We start from the raw sequence: 20,380 nt of genomic DNA on the forward strand, positions 1-20,380 counted from the left end.
ATTATTAGTCAGCTACACTTAGATAGTTATTTAGATGCTATCTAGGTGTTTGGGTACATTCAAAATGAAAAGCTTTCTTTCTGTATGTTCTCCAGCATACTGCTTTAGCAGTGATGATGATAGAAGATGTTCAGGGAAATGCTCAGTGTGAACCTCCCGAGGGTAAAGCTTGCAGTGATGATAATCCTTGTAAACTAAGCACTGCAGCATCCACTACAAAACCATCTGCACTTGGAAAGACCTCACTTTCTGAGACCTCTGGCTTATAGAAAAATTTCCCTCAATCTTTCCAAAAGCTTCTGCTAAAGGAGTTCTAAGTAAGGCTGCATGCAAATCATACAGAAAAGGACATAGTGATGGAAAGCTGTTTTCTGGTTTGGGAAGTGGGAAAAATAGCCACCAAAATACTGAAACAGCTGGGTGTTTTGAAATTTTGGAACAGAAGTAGCCCTCAGTGAAATGAACAGCAGTTGAGTAGTCCGGTTTGTGAACAGGCACATAGCACTCAGAGCCCTATTTGGTCATCTTGTAGGACTTTGAAAGCTGTGGTTAAAGTTCTCCATGGGATTTTGGACCTAAACTCGTAGAGGCTCAGCCTGGAGCTCCCACTTAAGTTATGTAGAAAGCCAAACTATATGCATGTGTAGGAAAACTGTCCATCCTTTCCATTCAAGACTGGCTGAATTAGAGAGGAAAAGAGCCAGTGAGAAGTGTGCAATGACCTCAGTCCTCTTGAAGGAGAGAGCTGAGGATGGCTTCATTAATTTAGGTTATAGAGCCCATGTAGCCTTGGTCAGACGGGACAAGTTGTCTCCGCTAGTTTCTAATTATAGCTCATTTCTTCGTACTGATAAGGAAAACACTTGTTTTATATGGTATTAGAAAGGAGTGATTGTTAGTATTCATAAGAAAGATGATTTCTGAAGTGCTGACATGTTTCCTTAAGGATTTTTTCCTCATTCGTGAAGAAAAACTGTATTTTAAATGTGCTTAATTCTTGTGTAGGGTAATGATAGCTGAATTTTTATGGCATTTAATGCCTACTCTCTGGTGTTTTCAGTATCTCTTTAGCTTTAAATACCCTGCCTGTTTCCTGATGTGTACTGCGGGATGCTTTAATGTTGTTGGGTGCCAAACCCCCTATCTCTTTAACCTGCTCCAGTACTTGCCAAAATCAGTGTTAATTACATAAGTGCTCCTGTTTGTGTGGGTTTGGCTACTTGTGTCACTGGAGTTAAGTAGGTGTTTATCTGACAAGCTTGTCAAAAGCAACTCAACATCTTCCAGAGTCACAACCATGTTTTCAGTTGGTTCTTCTCCCCTTCCTCGCCCCACCTTTCAAAAAAAAACATGCATGTTACTTCACATCTTCAAAGAGCTCAAGTTAGCAGTGTGGATTCTGAAGGGTAATTGCTGTCTGTTCCATCAGTGCTTGTAAGATGATATTTTTTTCCTTTGGTGTTAAAATTGCCTGGGCTCTAATATCATTCAGGGTTAAAAGTAATTGAAGGAATACTGTGATAAAGTAAGAAACCCTTCAGTAAGTTCTGTTATGTTGCTTTAAAAGTATTTGGTGCATTAAATACTGACATGTATGTTTATCTACAATTAGTTTCCCTCTTGGATACTAGTGATGATTCTTTGTAACTAATAGTCCTTTTGGTGACCTAGTCACTCATGTGTGGGTTTCACTATTTAAACAGGTAGAGATAAGAAACAATTTACTGTTTATATAACCTGTATCAGACAACATATCAACAAACACATGTACCTTTGTTTTTAATCATATTTGTACAGTGAAGATAATCACTGTTTGAATTTTCTCGGAAGTGTTTGCCCTGCTTCCCTATTTTCATGCCCAGCATACAAATGGTCATACCCACCTAACTGAAATGAGGGGTGTCACATGCATGAGTTTTGATAACACAAGCCTTTTTTTTTATGCTTGCTATAACCAGTCTTTTGACATCCTGAAGTGTATCTTGTGTTTTCTGTGCTATGTCAGAAGATTAATGAATTCATGAGCACTGTGTGAGCTGTGCATAAGATGGCCTGTTGCAGCTCACGTGAAGAGGCTTGTTTTCAGTCGAGCCGGCTGGATCACAAGGACGAGCTTGTTGAGAAAACAGCAGCTGGACCTCTGCTGTAGAGATGTGCAGACTCAAGACTGGGTGATGTTTGGCTCCCTGGCTGTTGTGGCTCAGCAAAAAAGACGATTTAAAGATCCATTGTATCCACACAGGTTTTGTCTTGTTTTTCAGCTGATTTTATCAGGCCCAGGTGCGGAAATACAAGATACATGACATGTTTGCTGTATGTAGTCTTCCCTTCACCTACTATCATGAAAATCTTGAAAGCCTACTAAATGACTTACTGAAAAAGTGACTTTTTGCCAGGCAATGAAAAGAGAGGGAGAAGGAGTAGTTAAAAGTTGAGCCCCATCTGAGGAGTCCAGCTTCCATGCAGCATGGAGAGCAGCTCTGGAGAGAAGATCCTTTGGTAGACACAGAGTTGAGCATGAGCCAGTGATGTACCCTTGCACAAAGATGGCTAATGAGATTCTGGGCTGCGTTAGGGAAAGCACTGCCAGCAGGCTGTGGGAGGTGATCCTTCCCCTCCACTCAGTGCTGGTGAGGCCACACCTGGAGCAGTGTGTCCTTTCTGAGCTCTTCAGTATGAGAGACATGGGCATGCTGGAGAGAGTCCAGGGCAGGGCCACTGGAGCACCTCCCCTGTAGGAAAAAGCTGTGAGAGCTGGGACTGTTCAGCCTGCAGAGGAGAAGGCTCAGGGGAAATCTCATCAATGTGCACAAATACCTGAAGGGAAGGTACAAAGAAAATGGAGTCAGGATCTTCTCAGTGATGCCCAGTGACAAGACAAGATGCAGTGTGTTTAATCTGAAGAGCAGGATGTAAGTCTGAACATCAGGAAACACTTTTTTCCTGTGAGGGTGACCAAGCACAGGCACAGGTTGCCCAGAAGGCTGTGGTGTCTTCTTCCTTGGAGGTGTTTAAAAGCCATCTGGACATGGTCCTGAGCAACTGTAGGTCAGGGCTGTAGATTATCCTGTTTGAGCAGGGTGCTTGGATCAGTTGCCTGCAGAGGTCTCTTTCAGCCTCAATCAGTCTGTGATTTTGTAAACTCTTTTTTTTTTTCCTCCAGATAGTGTTTTTAATTAAATGAAAAATACTTCTCAGTGTTAAAACCCACTTTAAGGCATTATCAGGTATCAGCAGTTGGGACAGTAAACACCTGCTGTCAATTCTTGTCCCAGCCAAAGCAGGAGAGTTTTTTTCTAATACGTTTGTATTGTACCAACACCCAGCTGTCATTCATATGCTGCTTTGTCTTTAAAAAACCCAAAAAAATTACTGTTAATGGAAGCGTGTTCAGTGAGGAGCAGGGAAGCTGGTGAAGGGTATGGAGAATAAGTCCTGTGATGAGTGGTTGAGGGAGCTGAGCTGTTTAGTCTGGGAACTAGGAGGCTTATCACCCTCTACAACTACCTAAAAGGAGACTGTAGTGAGATGGGAGTTAAGAAATGGCCTCAAGTTGCAGCAGGGGACACTTAGATTGGCTGTTAGGAAAAGTATCTTTACCAAAAGGGCTGTCATGCCCTGGAACAGACTGTCCAGGAGAGTGGTTGAGTCACCATCCCTGGAGGTCTTTAAAAGATTTAGGGACATAGCTGAGTGGTGGACTTAGCAGCATTAGGTTTGTAGCTTGACTCGATGATCTAAAGGGTCTTTTCCAACCTAAATGGCTCTGTGATTCTAAGAGGTGCTTTCCCCCTCTTAAGAATGTGTAATGGTTTTGTAAAACACTGGTATTACCTAAAATTTAGGCCACGTGAGTGCCCAGTAGGACCTGTGTGTATGCCTATATTTCTGAAATCCATTTAAGAAGCAGAGGGCAGAAAGAAAAATGTTGCCACTTCAGAGATGATAGCAAGCTACTTAATGAAATATTTATTTCATGACGTAAACTTTGTAACCTCCCAGATTAAATTTAGTACAGGCTAGTCTGGGCTACCTGGAGGAAAGACGGGAGGGCTAATGCCTCAAGTAAAGATTTGAAGTGCTAATTCTAATGGAAAGTTTCTGAAGTAGTTAACTACAGTTTCTGAGGTAGGTGCTAAATAGACATAATAGCTTTTGAGTGTGGACACTGCCATTGCAGAAGCTGCTAATTGACCTCCCCTGCTTGATGCTGCTGATTGCTGCAAAGGACCACAGCAGCACACATGTCCTGCTGTTCTCTAGTAATGAGATTTTGCTCCTTGGGTCCAGAAAGTAATAAAAAGTGGCACTGCTGAACCTGCCAGGGCAGAAGCATCGGCAGTAAAAAATTAAGTGCAAAGGAAAATACAGAACTTCTTTATAGATGTAAAACATCATTTGAATCAGTGGACTCCAGGGTACTGAGGGAGGTTCAGCTGCCCAGATTTCCACTGTGCTGGAAGGAAGTCCTGCTGTGCAGACGAGTCTTGGGCAGTACTAGCTAGTCAGAGCTTTCAGGTACAGGTTCGTAGCCTCATGTGGAGCTTGCTTCTACAGGGAGTTTGAACAGCCCTTGTTCTGTTTTACATTTGTCACAAAAATACTACTTCTACTACTTAGAAGGTGTGTTAGTGGCAAGAAGTTGTTTCAGTATGGTGAACAGAAGGTAGAGGTGGAAAACATGGCTGCATTCTCCACACTTCCTACAGCTGTTGTTATTTCCTTGGAGAAACATCAGCTTCCTGATTTTTTTTTTTTTTTTTAAATCATCTTCTATGCATTCCTCCTGTTGATTTGAAACTAATAATTAATCTAAAGTATAACCTGCCTCATGTATTTTTGGTGAGGATCTAAAATAACAACAGCACCTCCTCTGCCTTTAAGCTTCCATTCAAGATTTTTTGTTTTGTGCCTTGAATACGTGGGCACTGCTTGGTTCCTCCCTTGTGAAACACAGGCAGGGAGCAGGACAAAGAAGGATGCAGTTAGAACTGCCATGGGGACATGGAAAGTGCTCTAATTAAAAGCATCAATAGCTTTGTCATCTCAATTTACCAGTGTCCTGCTGGGATCTTTCTCTGAGCCATCATACCTCCTGAAGCTGCTGCTTTCTTCCCCTGTTCAAACCTGTGTGGAAGGGTTTCATGTGGCTCAAGGTTTCTTCACCACTGGATCAAAGAGAGGGAAATGAGGTAAATCTCAGCCTGCTCAAGCCTCTTAAGTATGTAAAGAAATGGAAGGAAAGTGATATAGGTGTAATTCAGACCTAGCAGGTAGAGCTGCTCTCAGTGTACGTAGGACGAGATCCTGCCTCTGAATTAGTGGTGTTATTAACAGCACTGGCTCAGTTTTCGAAGACAACATCTGAAAATCAGGAAGCTGGCTCAACTCTTAATTAGCTACAGAAAGGTGCACCAGAAATAGAGCAAGGCAGGACATGATGTCTGGTGACGTAGTGTTACTCCCTGCAGTCGCCTTTGCGCCCTCCTGCAGTTAATGAGAAACAAGGGCCTGACATTGACCCTGCATCGTGTTAGGGCATGGAGCAATTTGTTATGTATTTGTAGATCCTGCTTTCATTCTCTCTTCTCTTAGAATGAGCTGGAAATTATGTAAAGAGGTCTCAGAATATGATGGTTGATGGCAAGCACAGTCATATGGTTAAGCAATAATTTTCGTCTCTCTTCATCCCGCCATGTTACAAATATGTCTAAGAGCAACAGAGGGAGGAATTTCCAATTCTGTTGAAGTGGGTTTTTGTTTGTTTCTTAAATGTAGAGGTTGATAGGGACGTTTTGTGGAGATTACTGCAGTTCCTACAGCAAAAGTTGCAGTTATTCAATTAATTTGCACTCCTTCAATGTCCTAGATTTGTTGCTGCTGAAGTGGGAGGAGAATATTTTGCAGGAGGACCTTTTGTATTCTTGTAAAGACTATATCTCTCTATTTAAAAGTAAAACCCGTGTCTTTTTGGTTCTATGTTAGTAAATTCGTAGAAAACTCTGTGATTTTAGAATAGGTAGAATTTATGGCAAGTCATGATCTTGTCCATTTTAAGAAATGCCTTTCAGCTGAAAGAGTTCTAAAATCAGAGGGCAGTCTTCCACTTCATCAGGCCATTCAGCAATTACCTACTCTGAATGCTATAAAGAGTTTTTCCAGAAGAGCTTTTCATTCACCCTTGTGAAGCTTTTTTTTGGGTCTTCAGCAGTGTATACTTGCTCCCTTAGCAAAGGGGCTAAATGGGCATCTAGAAGAGAGCATCATTTCAGATCCTAGGGGATCATTTTGTTTTCCTCCAATGACAGGGAGTATTTCCCATAAAAACAGGGAGTATCTTGTATTGGAGGAACAGCTTTTGGTTTTCCATGTGCTGCAAAATACCATTACAGATTTCAAATTACTGAAGGACACTTAGCTGGAATTTGAACAGGTACTAACCAGTTTACTAATTGAATATATATATTTGCAAGTCTGCTGTAATTTTGCTCCCATGGGAGAGGAACCAAAAAAGGATAGCTTTTTCTATCTCTAGCAGAAGTGAAAATTAGGATTCAACTTGCAAAGCCAAAGTTGCATTGCCCCGCTCCTGGTGATGAGGATGAGTGCAAGAAAGGGCCAAGAGAAAAACTTGTTCCAGCTTTGAATTTTACTTCCATTTATAGCTTGATATTGTAAAACACTGCTTCTGTTTCCATGAAATTGAAGTTATCGGATCTCTTTAAAAATTTTTGTTTAGTTTTTAGATTGCTCTTTCTCAGCACCCTCTAGTGGAATGACTGCTATTGTCATTTAGGAAACAGCTGGTCTCTGTGAACCATATATAGCAAATTAGAGCATCCAGTCCTTACAGTGTGAATAATGCACCTAAAGCATGTTTGTGACTGATTAAATAATGGAATCAGAAAGGCTACCTGTGCTTCAGTTGAAAAGGAGCAGCGTGAAGGAAAGGAAGTTTAATATAAACGCGGGTAGTGGTGCCTGTTACGTCCTGTGCTCCTTTAGTCCATTAAGCTCCAGCCTGCTTTTCTGCCTTAACCATGTGGTGCCATCCAGGTTGTAGCTTCTCTAAGGCAAGATTTTTGAATACTGTTTCTTTGTGCAGTACCACACAGCACAAGCCCCACAGCCTCATTTGTCACTGTGATACACGTGATAAATATCAGCTGATGTTAACAGCAAGCTCTGAAGTCCTCACCCGAGAAAAATGCCCTGGAGTCTTTCTAGTTTAAATTGCAGGCAAGGAATTCAGTGCTTGGCTCTTTGGAAAGGCATGATTTTGTTTAAAACAAAAACCAATCCCTTGGAAAAACCTCCCTATTGAGTGCATACATGCTGAATCCCCCGAAAAATGAATGTTTCTAGAAGGAATGGATGATTCTCCTCAGGAACACCTGGCTGCATCACCAACCTCTTACTTCTCTCTCTTAAATGCGGTTCCTCTGGCAGCAAGCCCTTAAGCTGCAGTTGCAAATGAAGTGGCAGCAGAGGGGAGATCTTGAGTCTCTGGGCAAAGATCCTGACAGAAGTCGCAGATGTGTGGCTGAGAGCAGGCAGCCAGCACACTCTGAACAAACACCAGAGGCAAAATCTCTCCATTGCAAGGAGCAGCAAACAAGGGGCAATAAGGAAACTAGAAGCAAAGTTGCATTGTAGCACATGCACCAAGTTGTAACATCTTCCTCTTTAAGCTTCCTTGCATTTCAGCATTTCAGCACTTTAGGGTCTGGTGTTTCTGTTCAATTTGTATGTTTTGGACATTGAAAATAAGTGGGTCAGTTTTATTATGTAAATTTATATGTATTAGCACAGTAACTTTGTGCTGAGGTTTCAAAAAAACTATTCTGAAATAATTCATAGAAGCATTTCACTTCATTTTTCCAAAATTGAAATGTACAGACTAGTTGTTCCCCCCCCTCCCCCCCAGGTTTTAGGGAACACATTTTAATATCATAATTCTCTTTTCTGTCTTCATTTCCTACGTTTTTAGTGTTGTGCAGCAGTCAGAGTATCACTTCTTTGCTGGCCTTCCCCACAATATTGTGTTGCAGTGTAACCTCTCTGAGCAGAATTGGCTGTTTGTTCAGAGGGAGAAAATAAAGGTTTAGGGATTTTCCCTTTGTGCTTTTTAAGTTTGAGACAATCTTGATTGTAGTGTAGATATTCATCTGGTCGAGCAGGTGCAGTCCTGTTTGGAAATCCACTTGGCTCCCTTTGACCTCAGCAGGAAACATGAGTCCAAAAAGGTCATAGCATTTACTTAACAAATTTAGTGATAGGAATTCTGTTTTGTTATGGGTTTGAGGATAAATCCTACATGCTGGGAAATCACCATTTGCGAAGGAGCTGCTGTTGCAATAGGCGTGAACCAAATATTAGCTAGCATATGGGAATTCAAGAAAATACTTACAATTGTTTCCTCTCTTTCTGTTTCTCCTCTAGCTCTGGGATTGTACACAGTAAATGCAGTATATGGAGACACTATTACATTGCCTTGTCCTCTAGAAGTACCAGATGGTCTTATGTTTGGAAAATGGAAATATGTAAGTATACCTTATATTTATTGAAGCTGATAAAAGATGCTGTGTATTTTTTGTGTGTATGTGTGAGATGATAAGATTCCAAACGATAGAATTTCTACCTCATATATGAAGCCATTTTCTTCCTGTGGTTGTAAGACTGAAAAATGCTGTATCATTTCAGCCAAGCACAGATTAGAGGTTTGAGGAATTAATCTCATTGTTCAAGACAAATAATTATTCAGGAATTCTCTGACAACCTGTATTAGAGATCTGGCATGTTATCCCATGGTGTCTCGCTCACTTGACAGAGCCATCATTGTACATTTGAACACTTTTGAAGTTGGCTGCCTGGAGCAGAGCGTGCTCCATCCTTGGGAAAGCACTGTCCCTGCATTTGGTTGATCTTACAATCACTCAGAACTGTTTCAGGCTCTGTTGTGCTCAATGCACAGCAAAGAAGAGAGCAGAGCTGACCGTAGGAGCTTTGCTGGTGGTTTCACTCTGTCATTTCTGGCAGGGAACAGAGGCAAAAGCAGGGGTTCTCTCTAGGTGTGCTGGTCAGCCTGCAGTAGGAATACCACAGGATGAGCTTCTCCTTGGTGTGATTGGTATCCCAGGTCAAAAGGAGAATCAGCATATCAGTCAAGTGAAACCTGGAAGCTTATGTGGATAAAAACTCTGGGATACCAAAACCCTTTTGCTTCTCTGACTGGTATTGAGATAAATGGTTTTCCTGCCTCTGTGAAGTTCATCTAAATCTCCTCTTGTGCTCAAATAAAATGTACCTGAAATAATAGATGAATTCTAGTTTGAAAGTGGATTTAAAATTACGTAGTTCTCTCTCTCTCTCTTTGCAAATGGCATCCACTAGCCTTTTTTACAGGAGAATGATCTGCTGGGGGAGTCCTATTCCCCCCTAGCTCATTCCTTTATGCCTTCAGGCTTGCAGTTTTTGCTGCCCCCATCCACTCAATAGTTCCTTTTCTGCAAACATGTTTCAGAAAATGAAGTCAGAAGTCTGGGGAGAATGCTTCACCAAAAAGGGACAGTAAAACTGTTTCATATAAGCATTCAGAAGATGGAGTGCCTACATTCTGCAGTATCTCTTTCAGTCTGCTGACTTTTCTTGAGAAGACAAGAGTTCGTCTCTCTGAAGGTGCAAGGATATTCTGAAAAAAAGAAACGCATTATCTCTTTCCATTGCATTTGGATTGTCTGTGTTGGACAAGTAGCAAGCAGCAAGTGGAGATGTTGTAGCTTCTAAATGGAAAGGGACACAAAGCCTAACATACAGAAAAGCCTATCTAAGTTGCTATTGTGTGCAGTTGTTGACGGCCCACGCAACCAAGTGAAAGTGGTACCTTTTCTCCCAGGGCAGCTCACAGCGTGGCAACAGAGGGGGTTGGACTAGGCTGGTTTTTTTTTGGTCAGGTGATTATTTAATTGGAAAAGGAGGAATTCTGTTCTCCTCTGCCTTTTGAGGAGCAATTTGTGTTCCTGGTGGGAATGTGGAGGCACTGGGAGACTTGCACCATGGCAGGCATTGCTCACTTCAGTGTCAACCTGTGTGTGCTTGCAGCTGGGTAGGCTGTAGGAGTTAGGAGCTCATTTGTACTTGGCAGCCAACTTCCTGTGTTTCAAGACAATGTTTTCCTTCCTGTGTGACAAACATCTAGACAAATCCAAGAGTTGAAAGTAGGAGAGGGAGAAAGACTGTAAGGGAATTTAAACTTACTAGCTGATGCCTCCTGCTCTCTGCCCAGCTGTGACACCACTCATCTCTTGTCACAGCATCATCATGCTTTTGTAGGCTCTGCAGTCAAGCTGAGGTATTGTGCTGGGAGCACTACTAACACCAGGGCTGTAAGGTATAAGGGATAAAACAGAATGGAAACTTTTTTCAGCCCCCAGCACAATACTGAACATAAAGATAGAATCAGTGTTTCACTTCTCTTTAAATAAAGGGAGACACAGTCTGTCCCTGCTCTGTGCATGTGTTTGTGTAAGGAGGAAGGAATCAAATCCTGTAAACTGCCCCTGTAACTTTGTCCCTCGTAAAAATAATTTTTTTTGTATGAGAGGTTTGTGCAAGGCTGTCAACTTTGTATTCCTTCTTGGGATGGCAGCTGCATAAGGAGGATGTCTAGAAAATGATACTTTGCAGATTAACAATATTTGATTGTATGTATATTCCCATGCTACAAGCTCCTGGGTCCTTTAAAAACAAAGGGAAAAAAAAGCTAAAACCTAATTTAGAATAAAATAGGCAGTTATGCCTGATTAAATCCTGCATTTGGAATGAAGTCTAAATATCCCAAACAAACAATATGAATATGTGAAACAATAATGGGAAAAAAGGAAATTGAAGCTGTTGAGACTAGCTCACACATGCTTCTATTTCAAATACTTTTTCATACAGACAGCAGCAAGTGCTGCCAAAAACACCAGCTTTTATCAGAGAAAGCCCTTTGCTATGCTGAGATTGAGCCAAAGGATTGAAATAATTTCTACTGATGATATTCTCAATGTGTACCATGGCAGTCTTAAACTAGCCTCTCTTATTATGCACTGAATTACCTCTGTGAACAGCAGGAATTAATCAGGGAAAAAAATCCGTCTGATACAGTTTTCAGATCTTTTTTTTAAATTATGTTTTTGTACCAATTGTAAATCTTCAGGAACTTTTAAATGAGTGTTTATGTGAAATAGAGGTGTTTGTCCTTTTATTATAGGAAATGCCAAATGGATCTCCAGTATTTATTGCCTTCAGATCATCAACAAAAAAAAATGTACAGTATGATGATGTACCAGACTACAAAGACAGGTTGAGTCTCTCAGAAAACTATACATTATCCATCAAGAATGCAAGAATCAGTGATGAAAAGAGATTTGTATGTATGCTAGTTACAGAAGATGATGTTTCCGAAGAGCCGACAATAGTCAAAGTTTTCAGTAAGTAAATCCAGTTGTTACTACCGTTAGCATTCATCAGCAGCTGAATCATAAATTGCAGAAACTTTTGTTTAAGGCAGGATTAAAGCCAAGAAAGTAAGTTTGGCTCAGTAAATTACTAAGACTAGCAAATTTCTGCAGCTTTCAAAAATGTAATCTACTGGTGGCATTTATGTAACAGGACTGCCTGCACTTGCAGTTTATTCATGATAAATGCTGGCTCAAAGAGAATTTTAGGCTTTGATAATGACTCACTTATGTGATGTCATTTGGCCTTGGAAATGAAAAATGTAAAATTAGCATTGATTATTTTCCATTTGTTCTCAGAGCAAATTTTTCTGCAGGAGGGAAACATTAACTGTGTGCAGTCTGTAGTATTAGTTCAGGGGAGGGGCTTGAAGCAGCTCTGAGCAGCTGCTGTGGAACAGCACGAACTGTGAGGGAGAGAGCAAGAGGCTGGAAAATGAGCCACCAGCCCCAAATGCTTGTTTTGTCCCCTGCTGAATGGTAGGAAGGAGAAGTACCAGTCTGCCATTCTCTCCTAGAGCACAGCAAGGTTTATTAGTGTTTGTATCTCTACAGCTCGATCTGTAGGCTGTTCTGCAGTGCAAACCCCAACCCTCTGAGGCACAGCCCAGCTCAGAGCTCCCACAGGAGCAGGCACAAGCCTGGCCTCTTCCTGGTGCTGATTCAGAGCAGAAGTGTAATCCATCAAACCCTGAGTCAGCCTGGGGAGGCATCCGTTGTGGCTTTTTAGGGCCACGGGGCTGTGACTGCAGTGTCTTTATCTTCCTTAGCTTCATGTTTTTATATGGCTTTTGGCCTTTGTCACTCTTCAGGTGCTGATTTACACAGTCAAAGTAAGTCTGCTGTGGGAACACACTGACTGCAGGTATGGGCAGTTCCAGAGACATCACACTCTGCTTGCCAAACACAAATTCATGTTTTCGAAGGGCAGCCTTTTGCTTCTCTCAGGTAGAAGGTGTCAGGGAGTCCTAAATGATGTCTGTGCTGTCAGTCACATAAATGAGTTTAAAGCTAGATTAGGAGCCAATAGCAATTCCCTCGTTTCACTTTCAATTTGACTGCAAGAACAATTGAATTAATGACAACAGGGAGGAGTGTGCTCAGAGCGCACAGTAAACACAGTGCTTCAAAGGAAATGATAAAGAATTATCATGTTTACTTATTGCACAGTAGTAAATATGTAGATGAGGCAGTGGTACATGGTGAAATGAAATGCTAACTGCTTGAATTACTGTGTACTCTACTAAGTATTAACACAATGCTAACTCAGCCATGGAGCACAGCTTGTCTGGTTTATTCTGTGCATTAATACTAATAGAGAAAGCTTCTATTTACTAAGGAAGATAAGAAGGGAGGATGCCACGCATGTAATAGGGCCAACTTAGCACTGCAAGAAAAATTACCTTTACATTTTTTCACTTTGCGTTCACAACTTTATTTATGGTTCTCTTAACTTTTCTTTGCATCAAATTTTCTTGAGTCTGGTTTTTCAGTTTTCATTTTTAGTTTTTTCTTGCTTGCTTTAATTGCAAAAGAGTTAAGAGTAGCTGGCAAGCTTCATTTATTTGACCAGTGGAGCTTCTAACTCATTGAGCCACAGGCACAGAGCTAGGTTGCCTCATAAACCAAAATTTTGTAGACCTGAAACTCAGCTGCATCCCCGAAGTCCTGACTGCTTCTGAGTTTTGCTGGAGCTCGTTTCATCCTGTGCTACCTGATTAACCCAGAACTAATGAGCTGGAATGGCTCATTGTGCAGGTACCACCTGCTACTCTCACTCACTGACTACTCAAACAAGCACTACCAGCTTTCCAGATGGATCCTGTCAGCAACTTTTTTGTGGAATTAAATGGCCAGTTTCCAAAGCAGAGCAGCCCAGCGGCCAGGAGCTGCTGTCCTGCTGCACTGGCGCTCGGCTTTTGTAGGCAGCGAACTCTTTTTCCCTCTATTATGAGGCCTATATAGAGTTGCAAAGTACTCTGGCAAGCTCTTAAGCTGAGAGATAAGCAGTGTGCTGAAGTTGCAAACCCACCAAAGTGGGGTTTGCTGCCAAGTTCAAAATTTTTTCTCGCTTCAGACGCTGAGCTGGTAAATGCCAAGTAAGTGTTTTACAGTGAATTACCTTGGTGCACGTGCAGCGGCGGTGGGGAGCTGGCAGCAGGCATTTCCTCTCAGAGGCTGCTCTCAGAAAGCAGGTGGCAGCCTCTCTGGCACATCTGCTCTGCCACAGAGCAGGGAAAACGGGGAGAGCCCCACACAGCAGCTGCGGAGCAAGGGGGCCTCCCTTTCCCTCCTAGGATGACTGTGGGGCAGGGGTGTCCAATGTGCCAAAACCAGGGTCTTCTCTACCCACTCCTGGGGAAGATGGGAGATGAAGAGAAGCAAAGCTGAGCAGGGGGAAGGTGTCATGGCTTGATCAGCTGGTGACTGGGACAGGCAGGCAGCTATCCCTGTTTATGGGACCTGAAAATCTGACCCGGAAGGCCTCTTAATGGTCTTGTAAAACCACATTTTCTTGAATTGACATGAAAATGTTTTGTCAATGACAGGTTCTTATATGAAAAAGATTAACCATTTTCCTTTAAAGCTAACAAATGACAAAAAAACATGAATGTATCTCCTAAAAATAAAAATCTTTATGACTCCTTGGAAGAAAATCTGATGGTTTTTGTGTATAGATTTGACTGTTTCTTTTGTTTGACTTTGGGTTTTGCCACAAGCAAAGTTGTTTGAAAATGTCAGATGAGTAGCTTCTTTTATTCACTTTCATTTCCCTTTTGACCTGTTTTTGTTCCGTCCTGGTGTAGTCATCCAAGTGAAGAATATCCGTGCATTTGAGTGCATGTAAACATGCAAAGAAAATGGATTATTGGGAAAACATCCAGGCTTGCTCCCCCTGGGACAACAGGAGCAGTGTACCTGCACATCAGTAACTTCATCAGTGTGTGCAGAGACTTGGGCAAGATAGTGGTGAAGTTCACTTAGGGCTGGGATTGCCGACACAAATACATTATTTCACAGGAAGCTTGATTTGGGGAAAGGGTTCTGTAAGATGATGTGGTTAAGAATGCTTCCATCTGTAAAAGTATGCTTGTTTAAGCAGTGTAGATAGTGTATAGAGGCTTTCCTTGACTGTATAGACATTGATTTATTTTTTTCCCTTCACTCTTCCCCTCTTCTTTTAAAATTGTGGGGAAAACTGTCCCTTTTGGAGATAAAAATTTGCATTCCGGGCTTCAGGCCAAACTGTTTTAACAGACAAGTTATATAGTCTCTAGAAAGTAGTCTTTTATGATGGAAACACTGATGGATCCTCCACTTTGGCAAGCTAAGAGGTCCATCTACCATAATAAAAGTAAATAAGAAGACATACTGGCACTGAAGAAAAAGTTTATTTTTTTTTAAGAGAGTCATAACTAACTCAGAATCAGTTAAAATAATTACACTTCTCTCTATCATCCAAATTTCTTAAATGTAATAATCCCAGTTAGGAAAAATAAGCATTAGAAGAATGATTGGGTTGAATTTGTGCCTTTATAATGTTGACAGCTCAGCTGCAGTAATATCTGCAGGAAAGCTGCTTTTCTGTTGCTACAGTTTCTGTACCACCGGCTCCTTCTCCAGCATGTATATCCTATAAATCGATGGATCAGATCAGGTTCTCTCCTCCTGGGTGGTAAACTTGTCTGTCTGGCTAAAAGATGTATTGTCAGAATATGTGGAATTCATTATGGGAGGTGTGACACATTTAAAGTGAGAGTTTGTTCTTGTCAATCCATTTGCTAATATTGAAATAGAAGTACCTCACCATTTCTTCTTTTAATGGGAAAACATAGGTAAGACTGTATCAGGCTAGATTATTCTGTTTATTTTCAAAAGTCCACCTATTTTTAGTGGTATTTTTTTGTTTTTCAAACAGCTGTTTGTGCTCCCTTCACCAGTACTTTTATCCTATTTATGTTTTAGAACAACCCTCTCAACCAGAAATCTTACAGCAAGCAGACCTCTTAGAAACAGAGAAGCTACAAATGGTAAGAGCAGCATTCTCCCTCAAAGTTATGTTCCCAACAGCTGCCTGAAGTCCCTTTACAGTCCAGACAGAGGTGATGGCTCAGAGAGTGAATGAGCACCTACCTGTGAGTCTGTGGCCAGGCTGAGCACAGAGCAATTGCCTTGTCACTGCTGTGTTTATTCCTGCCTGATCTGCAAACACAGCCCATCCTGATCTTAGACACACCAGCCTCTTCCAAACTGCACCTCGCTGATTTGATTTGTCCTATTTAAGAAAAGTGACTGAGGCTAAGCATTTGAACTTTCTAGAAATGTTTTACCCAAAACAGCATAAGTAAAAACTGAATCATGTTAAAACCTAGTGGAGAAAGCAAGTGACTAATTCCTGTCTGTTTTGCAGCTTGGGGAGTGCGTTTCAAGAGACAGCTATCCCGAGGGCAATGTTACGTGGTACAAAAATGGGAGAGTTTTGCAGCCCGTGGATGATGGTATGTTTTGGTAATGACCAATGTCCCTGGATCCACAGATGGGTGCATGCATGAAGAACTGTGTTTAAAAGGGCTGCTCTGCTTTATTCTAATGTATTCTTCCTTTGAGGAAAAACTGCTCATATGGAAAGATGCAACTGGAAGGAGATGCTTATACCTTTCAGAGTACCCAAGCAATGCCACATAATCCCTCTCTTTTGGTTCCTTGTGGTTCTTTGTGGTTTTAAAACCACATCATGGGGAAGACAATTGCCTTTATTAATGCTATTACAAAGCTGTATTTGAGCCTATGTAACTAATAGAAACCTGTATCTAACTTCCAACTTCTTGTAAGGTATTAACTGTCTCAATTTCATACCTTATATGGTCCAATATTGCATTTTGGACCAGGTAGACCATATCTTATACAACTATTTGTTTTCCAGGATATGTAAGAACAACCATTTTTTCCCCTTCTTTTCAACTTTGACAGGCTGATCAGGCTACAGTGTTTTTCCTTCCATAAATTAGAAAATGCTTGAAAAAGAAATCTGATCCTTAATTTTTTTTCCAGCATTTCTGAGTCCTTCTTTCTGTCTTACAAATTAGGATGTGATTCATACTAAAAACCCCACCAGTTTGTAGCTAGTTTTTTGTTTGTATTTGATTTAAAATATTTGGTAAGTTAGGAGTACATTGTTGGTAAAATGTTTCTGGTATACCTCAGCAGCAGTACGAGAGCAAAACTTCATACAATCTGTTGGGTAACATGTCATGTTGCTTGTATGTTTTTAGCCTGATCACAAGGACAGAACAGGCAACAACATACAGCAAAAAGGTTTCAAATTCTGTCTGTGTGACACTGAAACATTATTTCCTTTTCAGTTGTGGTCATAAATTTGCAAAAGATTGTGGACAAAACAACTGGACTGTACACCATTACATCATCTCTTCAGTACATGCCAACAAAAGAAGATGTAAATGCCAAGTTCTCTTGCATTGTGACTTATTATGGACCATCTGGCCAGAAGACAATGCAGTCTGAACCAGTTGTCTTTGATGTTCACTGTAAGTTATCAAAAACTATCTTTTGCTGTACTAAGTCTGGGGCGGGGGAAAGCAAAACCAGAAACAGTTTCCAAAATTAGAGAGCCATTGCTGCTTGGTTATTGAAATGGTTTGATTTCAACATGAAAGTTGATTTGCATCCAGAAGGTCTGAGTACATTGTTCAGGTAATTTTTATTATCTTCAGATTTATATGAGATTTCATTTTTCCTAAAAATAGAATATTGAATATCAAGATTTTATGGACAAGAGAAAAGTGGTAGCCATAAAAAGTTACAGTGAAATGGGCTTTTGAGAATATTAAGAGAAGTTATAGTGGTTGATTAGAGTGACTCTCTGTGCCCCCTGAAATATGCAGTAAATACAGAATACAGGTTTTAGTAAATTCAAATGTTTTTCACCTTTGCAGACTCAGCACCAAGCAGTTTGCCTGTCTGCCTTGCACAAAATGCTTCTTTACAGCTGTAAGATGCTATGTTTTACATTTAAAATGTATCATTTGAATATTGATAGACTTTTAAGTAGAGAATTTGTGTAAATAATTGGTTCTAACTGGAATGAATTTTAAAGCAGCTTCCTTAGTGTGTTACTGACGGATGTGGAAATCATAATTCTCTTTTGAATAAACAAAACAGGCTTTTGGCAAGGAAAGATCAGAGGAGGTGACAGCACTTAGAGACCAGGCAAAGAGGCATTTCAAAGTCTTGTGAAATGACACTTCTGAAGGACTGTAGAAGGCAGCAGGTCACAGCAGGATGTAGAGGAGCAGGAGACAGACAATATATCCAGTCAAGTGTTACCTCTGCACACTTCAGCTAGTACCTCCTCTTATAAAAGATAAGTCCCTGATTTGGGGATGATAGGGTCTAAGTATGCAGCCCAGCATCTAACAGGGCCTTAGCATATTTTGTATGACAGCTGTGTGATCCAGCTGAATACAAAGAAAATAAGTAAGGCACTGGATTTCTCCAGGTAGCATGGGTGTACCATTGCTTTGAAAACGAAAGCCACAGGCTGGAAGTGTCATGTATGTTCTGCCCAGACAAAAGCTGCTGTTCCTTTACAGGTAAAGTTGTTGAGCTGCGGGGTAGATGATCAGTTTTGGCCTTGGTCAAATAAAACCAGACCTTGGAGCAGGTGGCCTTTGGTTTCATCTGGAGTTAAAGGTTCTCTTCTCACCAGCTGTTTCTCCAGAATGACAACCAGCAGAATTAATGGAGAAGAAAACCTCTGGGACAGCTGTCACCCAAAGAAATACCTTAGATGTTTCAAGCCTGCAGACACTTATCCCATCACTTTAAAGCTGGGGGCATTTCTTATTATTTTGGTTTTGCTTTAAAGTTGGGTACCAAATTTCACTGGTTTTTTCCTCTTTTATCTGTGGATCCCCCCGTGACCATGAATAACTCCTGCTGTGCATGGCAGATGTTCCCAGGGAAGAAATGTAATGACCAGAAAGCATTCGTTGCTTTTACTTGCCAAGAGATGCTGTGCTGTCCTCATTTCCCCTCTGCTTTCATGCATTACAGCCACTTCACCTGTTGAGGGTGAGGCTCTTGCAGATTTCTGTGGTGTCTTTGCTACATCCACTTGCAAGTAAGAACTACCAAATCTGAAGGGAAAAGAAGGCTGCATGGCTCTGGGATGGTCACTAGCCATGTATCATGTGCCCTCTGTATTAAAGATTTAGTGTTTGATAAACTAGCTCTTCTAGTCCTGGTCTAGTAACACACGATTTAATTAAATCCACCAGTGTGCTGCTAATTAGCAAATAGTGGGAGGCAGGCACACATTTCAGTACTTGAAGAGGCCTCAAGTATAAACTTTGGCTTTAGAGTGTGGAGTTACCCAATTTTCTTTCTGAGTATTTAAATCTGTTATAACTTCAGTTCCTTACCCTGCATAAATGCATCTCCCAATGAATTTCTGAAATTCTTTGTTAATAGATGTCCAAGCTTCAACAGATGCATTTAGTGACTGCTGTTAATTGATGATAATGACCTGCCTGCTTTGGTTTTGCTTTTTTAGTTCAGTTCAGTGATCCTAATTAGTTTCTCAATAAATGTGATCTTTTTTAATGAGTCAAATATATGCAGATTAAAAAAATGGCAGACTCCAACTCTTAAGAAATGGAAGTCTTTCAGCCTTTTTATTTTGATTGACTGTCAAAACTATCGTACTTTGCATCTCTAAAGCAATAGAACAAAATCATAAAGACCTGCTGCTCATTCCTTGCAACTTATCCATTTATCCTAAAGAAATGGGGAGATGATGATTACAATTATGCCTGCAGAAGATTTTTTAAAAGATATTATCTATTCAGTCAGGATCTAAGACATGTTTTACTGTTTGTTTTGGGTTTTTTTATCTTTAGCATTGAGTTAGTGCAGTCTTTAGTAGTCAAGTGTTTAATAGCTAGTTGACATCCTGGAAGGAGCCAGCCACTGTAACATAGTATGAGAAGAAAAGTGAATTAGCTCCTGCTGTGTTGGATGTTACTTGGATTAGGATAATTTAGCTCAGCTAGCAGCAGTTATGTGCTCAGTTTTGCCTCTGCAAGCAAGGAAGCTGCTGAAAGCAAGGAGTTCTAGGAGAGAACTCTTTGAGCTGGACACTTAGATAGTATTTCAGGTATTTAATTATCAAGGTTCCAGTTATGTGGGATTCTGTTCAGCATTAATCAGTGTACAAAGATAATGTTTGTCAGGTAGACTTTCCAGTCGTGCCCTGTTGTTAAGTGTCTGACTTGTTATGGATAAACTGCTTTCCATAACAGATTAGAGTCAAAGACACTTCACTCTTGTGCTGCTTCCATCATTTGTGTTTGCCTTGAAATGGCACACTGACTGGGGCAGCTCTGTGACAGCAGCAGTCGTTTACTAAACAGCTGCCCTTTGGTGCTGCCTCCTGGAATTTTGCTGTTTTAGAAAGCAGAATCTTAGGTGTGCAGAAGCACCAAGTGAAATGGGCCAGGTCAGGGATATGTGCCTTCACCAGGCTGCTCCTGGTTCTTAGTGCAAGCAGGGGAGCACATTGTTCATGCCAAGCAGCACCCAGCATTGCACTGGACACCATCCTCCTGTCCTTGGGTTGCATCTTCCTCAGAAGAGTGACCTCTTCATTTTAGACAACAGTTTAAGTAGTCTTTTGCTGTTTCCTTCTATACAAGGTTAGGTGGTTGTTTTTTTGGTTTTTTTTCTAGTTAAGCAAATTAAATTAAATCAAAACTTGATCCTGGTTGATTAAAGGAGATAGAAGGGTAAGATATTTCAACAGTAGAGACTGGTGGTCTGCAAGAATATTGCTTTTGTCTGTGTCAATTTTTAATCCAGTC

At 40.9% G+C, this 20,380-nt stretch overlaps 1 protein-coding gene across 1 annotated transcript in view; it reads left to right on the forward strand.

Moving 5' to 3' along the window:
- ALCAM (activated leukocyte cell adhesion molecule) overlaps positions 1-20,380 on the forward strand; it is a 118,520-nt gene that overhangs the window by 74,141 nt on the left and 23,999 nt on the right. The window contains exons 2-6 of the mRNA XM_085072611.1: positions 8,443-8,543; positions 11,255-11,474; positions 15,468-15,532; positions 15,913-16,000; positions 16,865-17,047. Coding sequence (XP_084928737.1) covers positions 8,443-8,543; positions 11,255-11,474; positions 15,468-15,532; positions 15,913-16,000; positions 16,865-17,047 — 657 coding nt within the window. The remainder of the gene's footprint in view (positions 1-8,442; positions 8,544-11,254; positions 11,475-15,467; positions 15,533-15,912; positions 16,001-16,864; positions 17,048-20,380) is intronic.

This window comes from Lichenostomus cassidix, chromosome 1, assembly GCF_008360975.1.
Source record: "Lichenostomus cassidix isolate B80296 chromosome 1, HeHo_3.0, whole genome shotgun sequence".
Classification (NCBI taxonomy): domain Eukaryota; kingdom Metazoa; phylum Chordata; class Aves; order Passeriformes; family Meliphagidae; genus Lichenostomus; species Lichenostomus cassidix.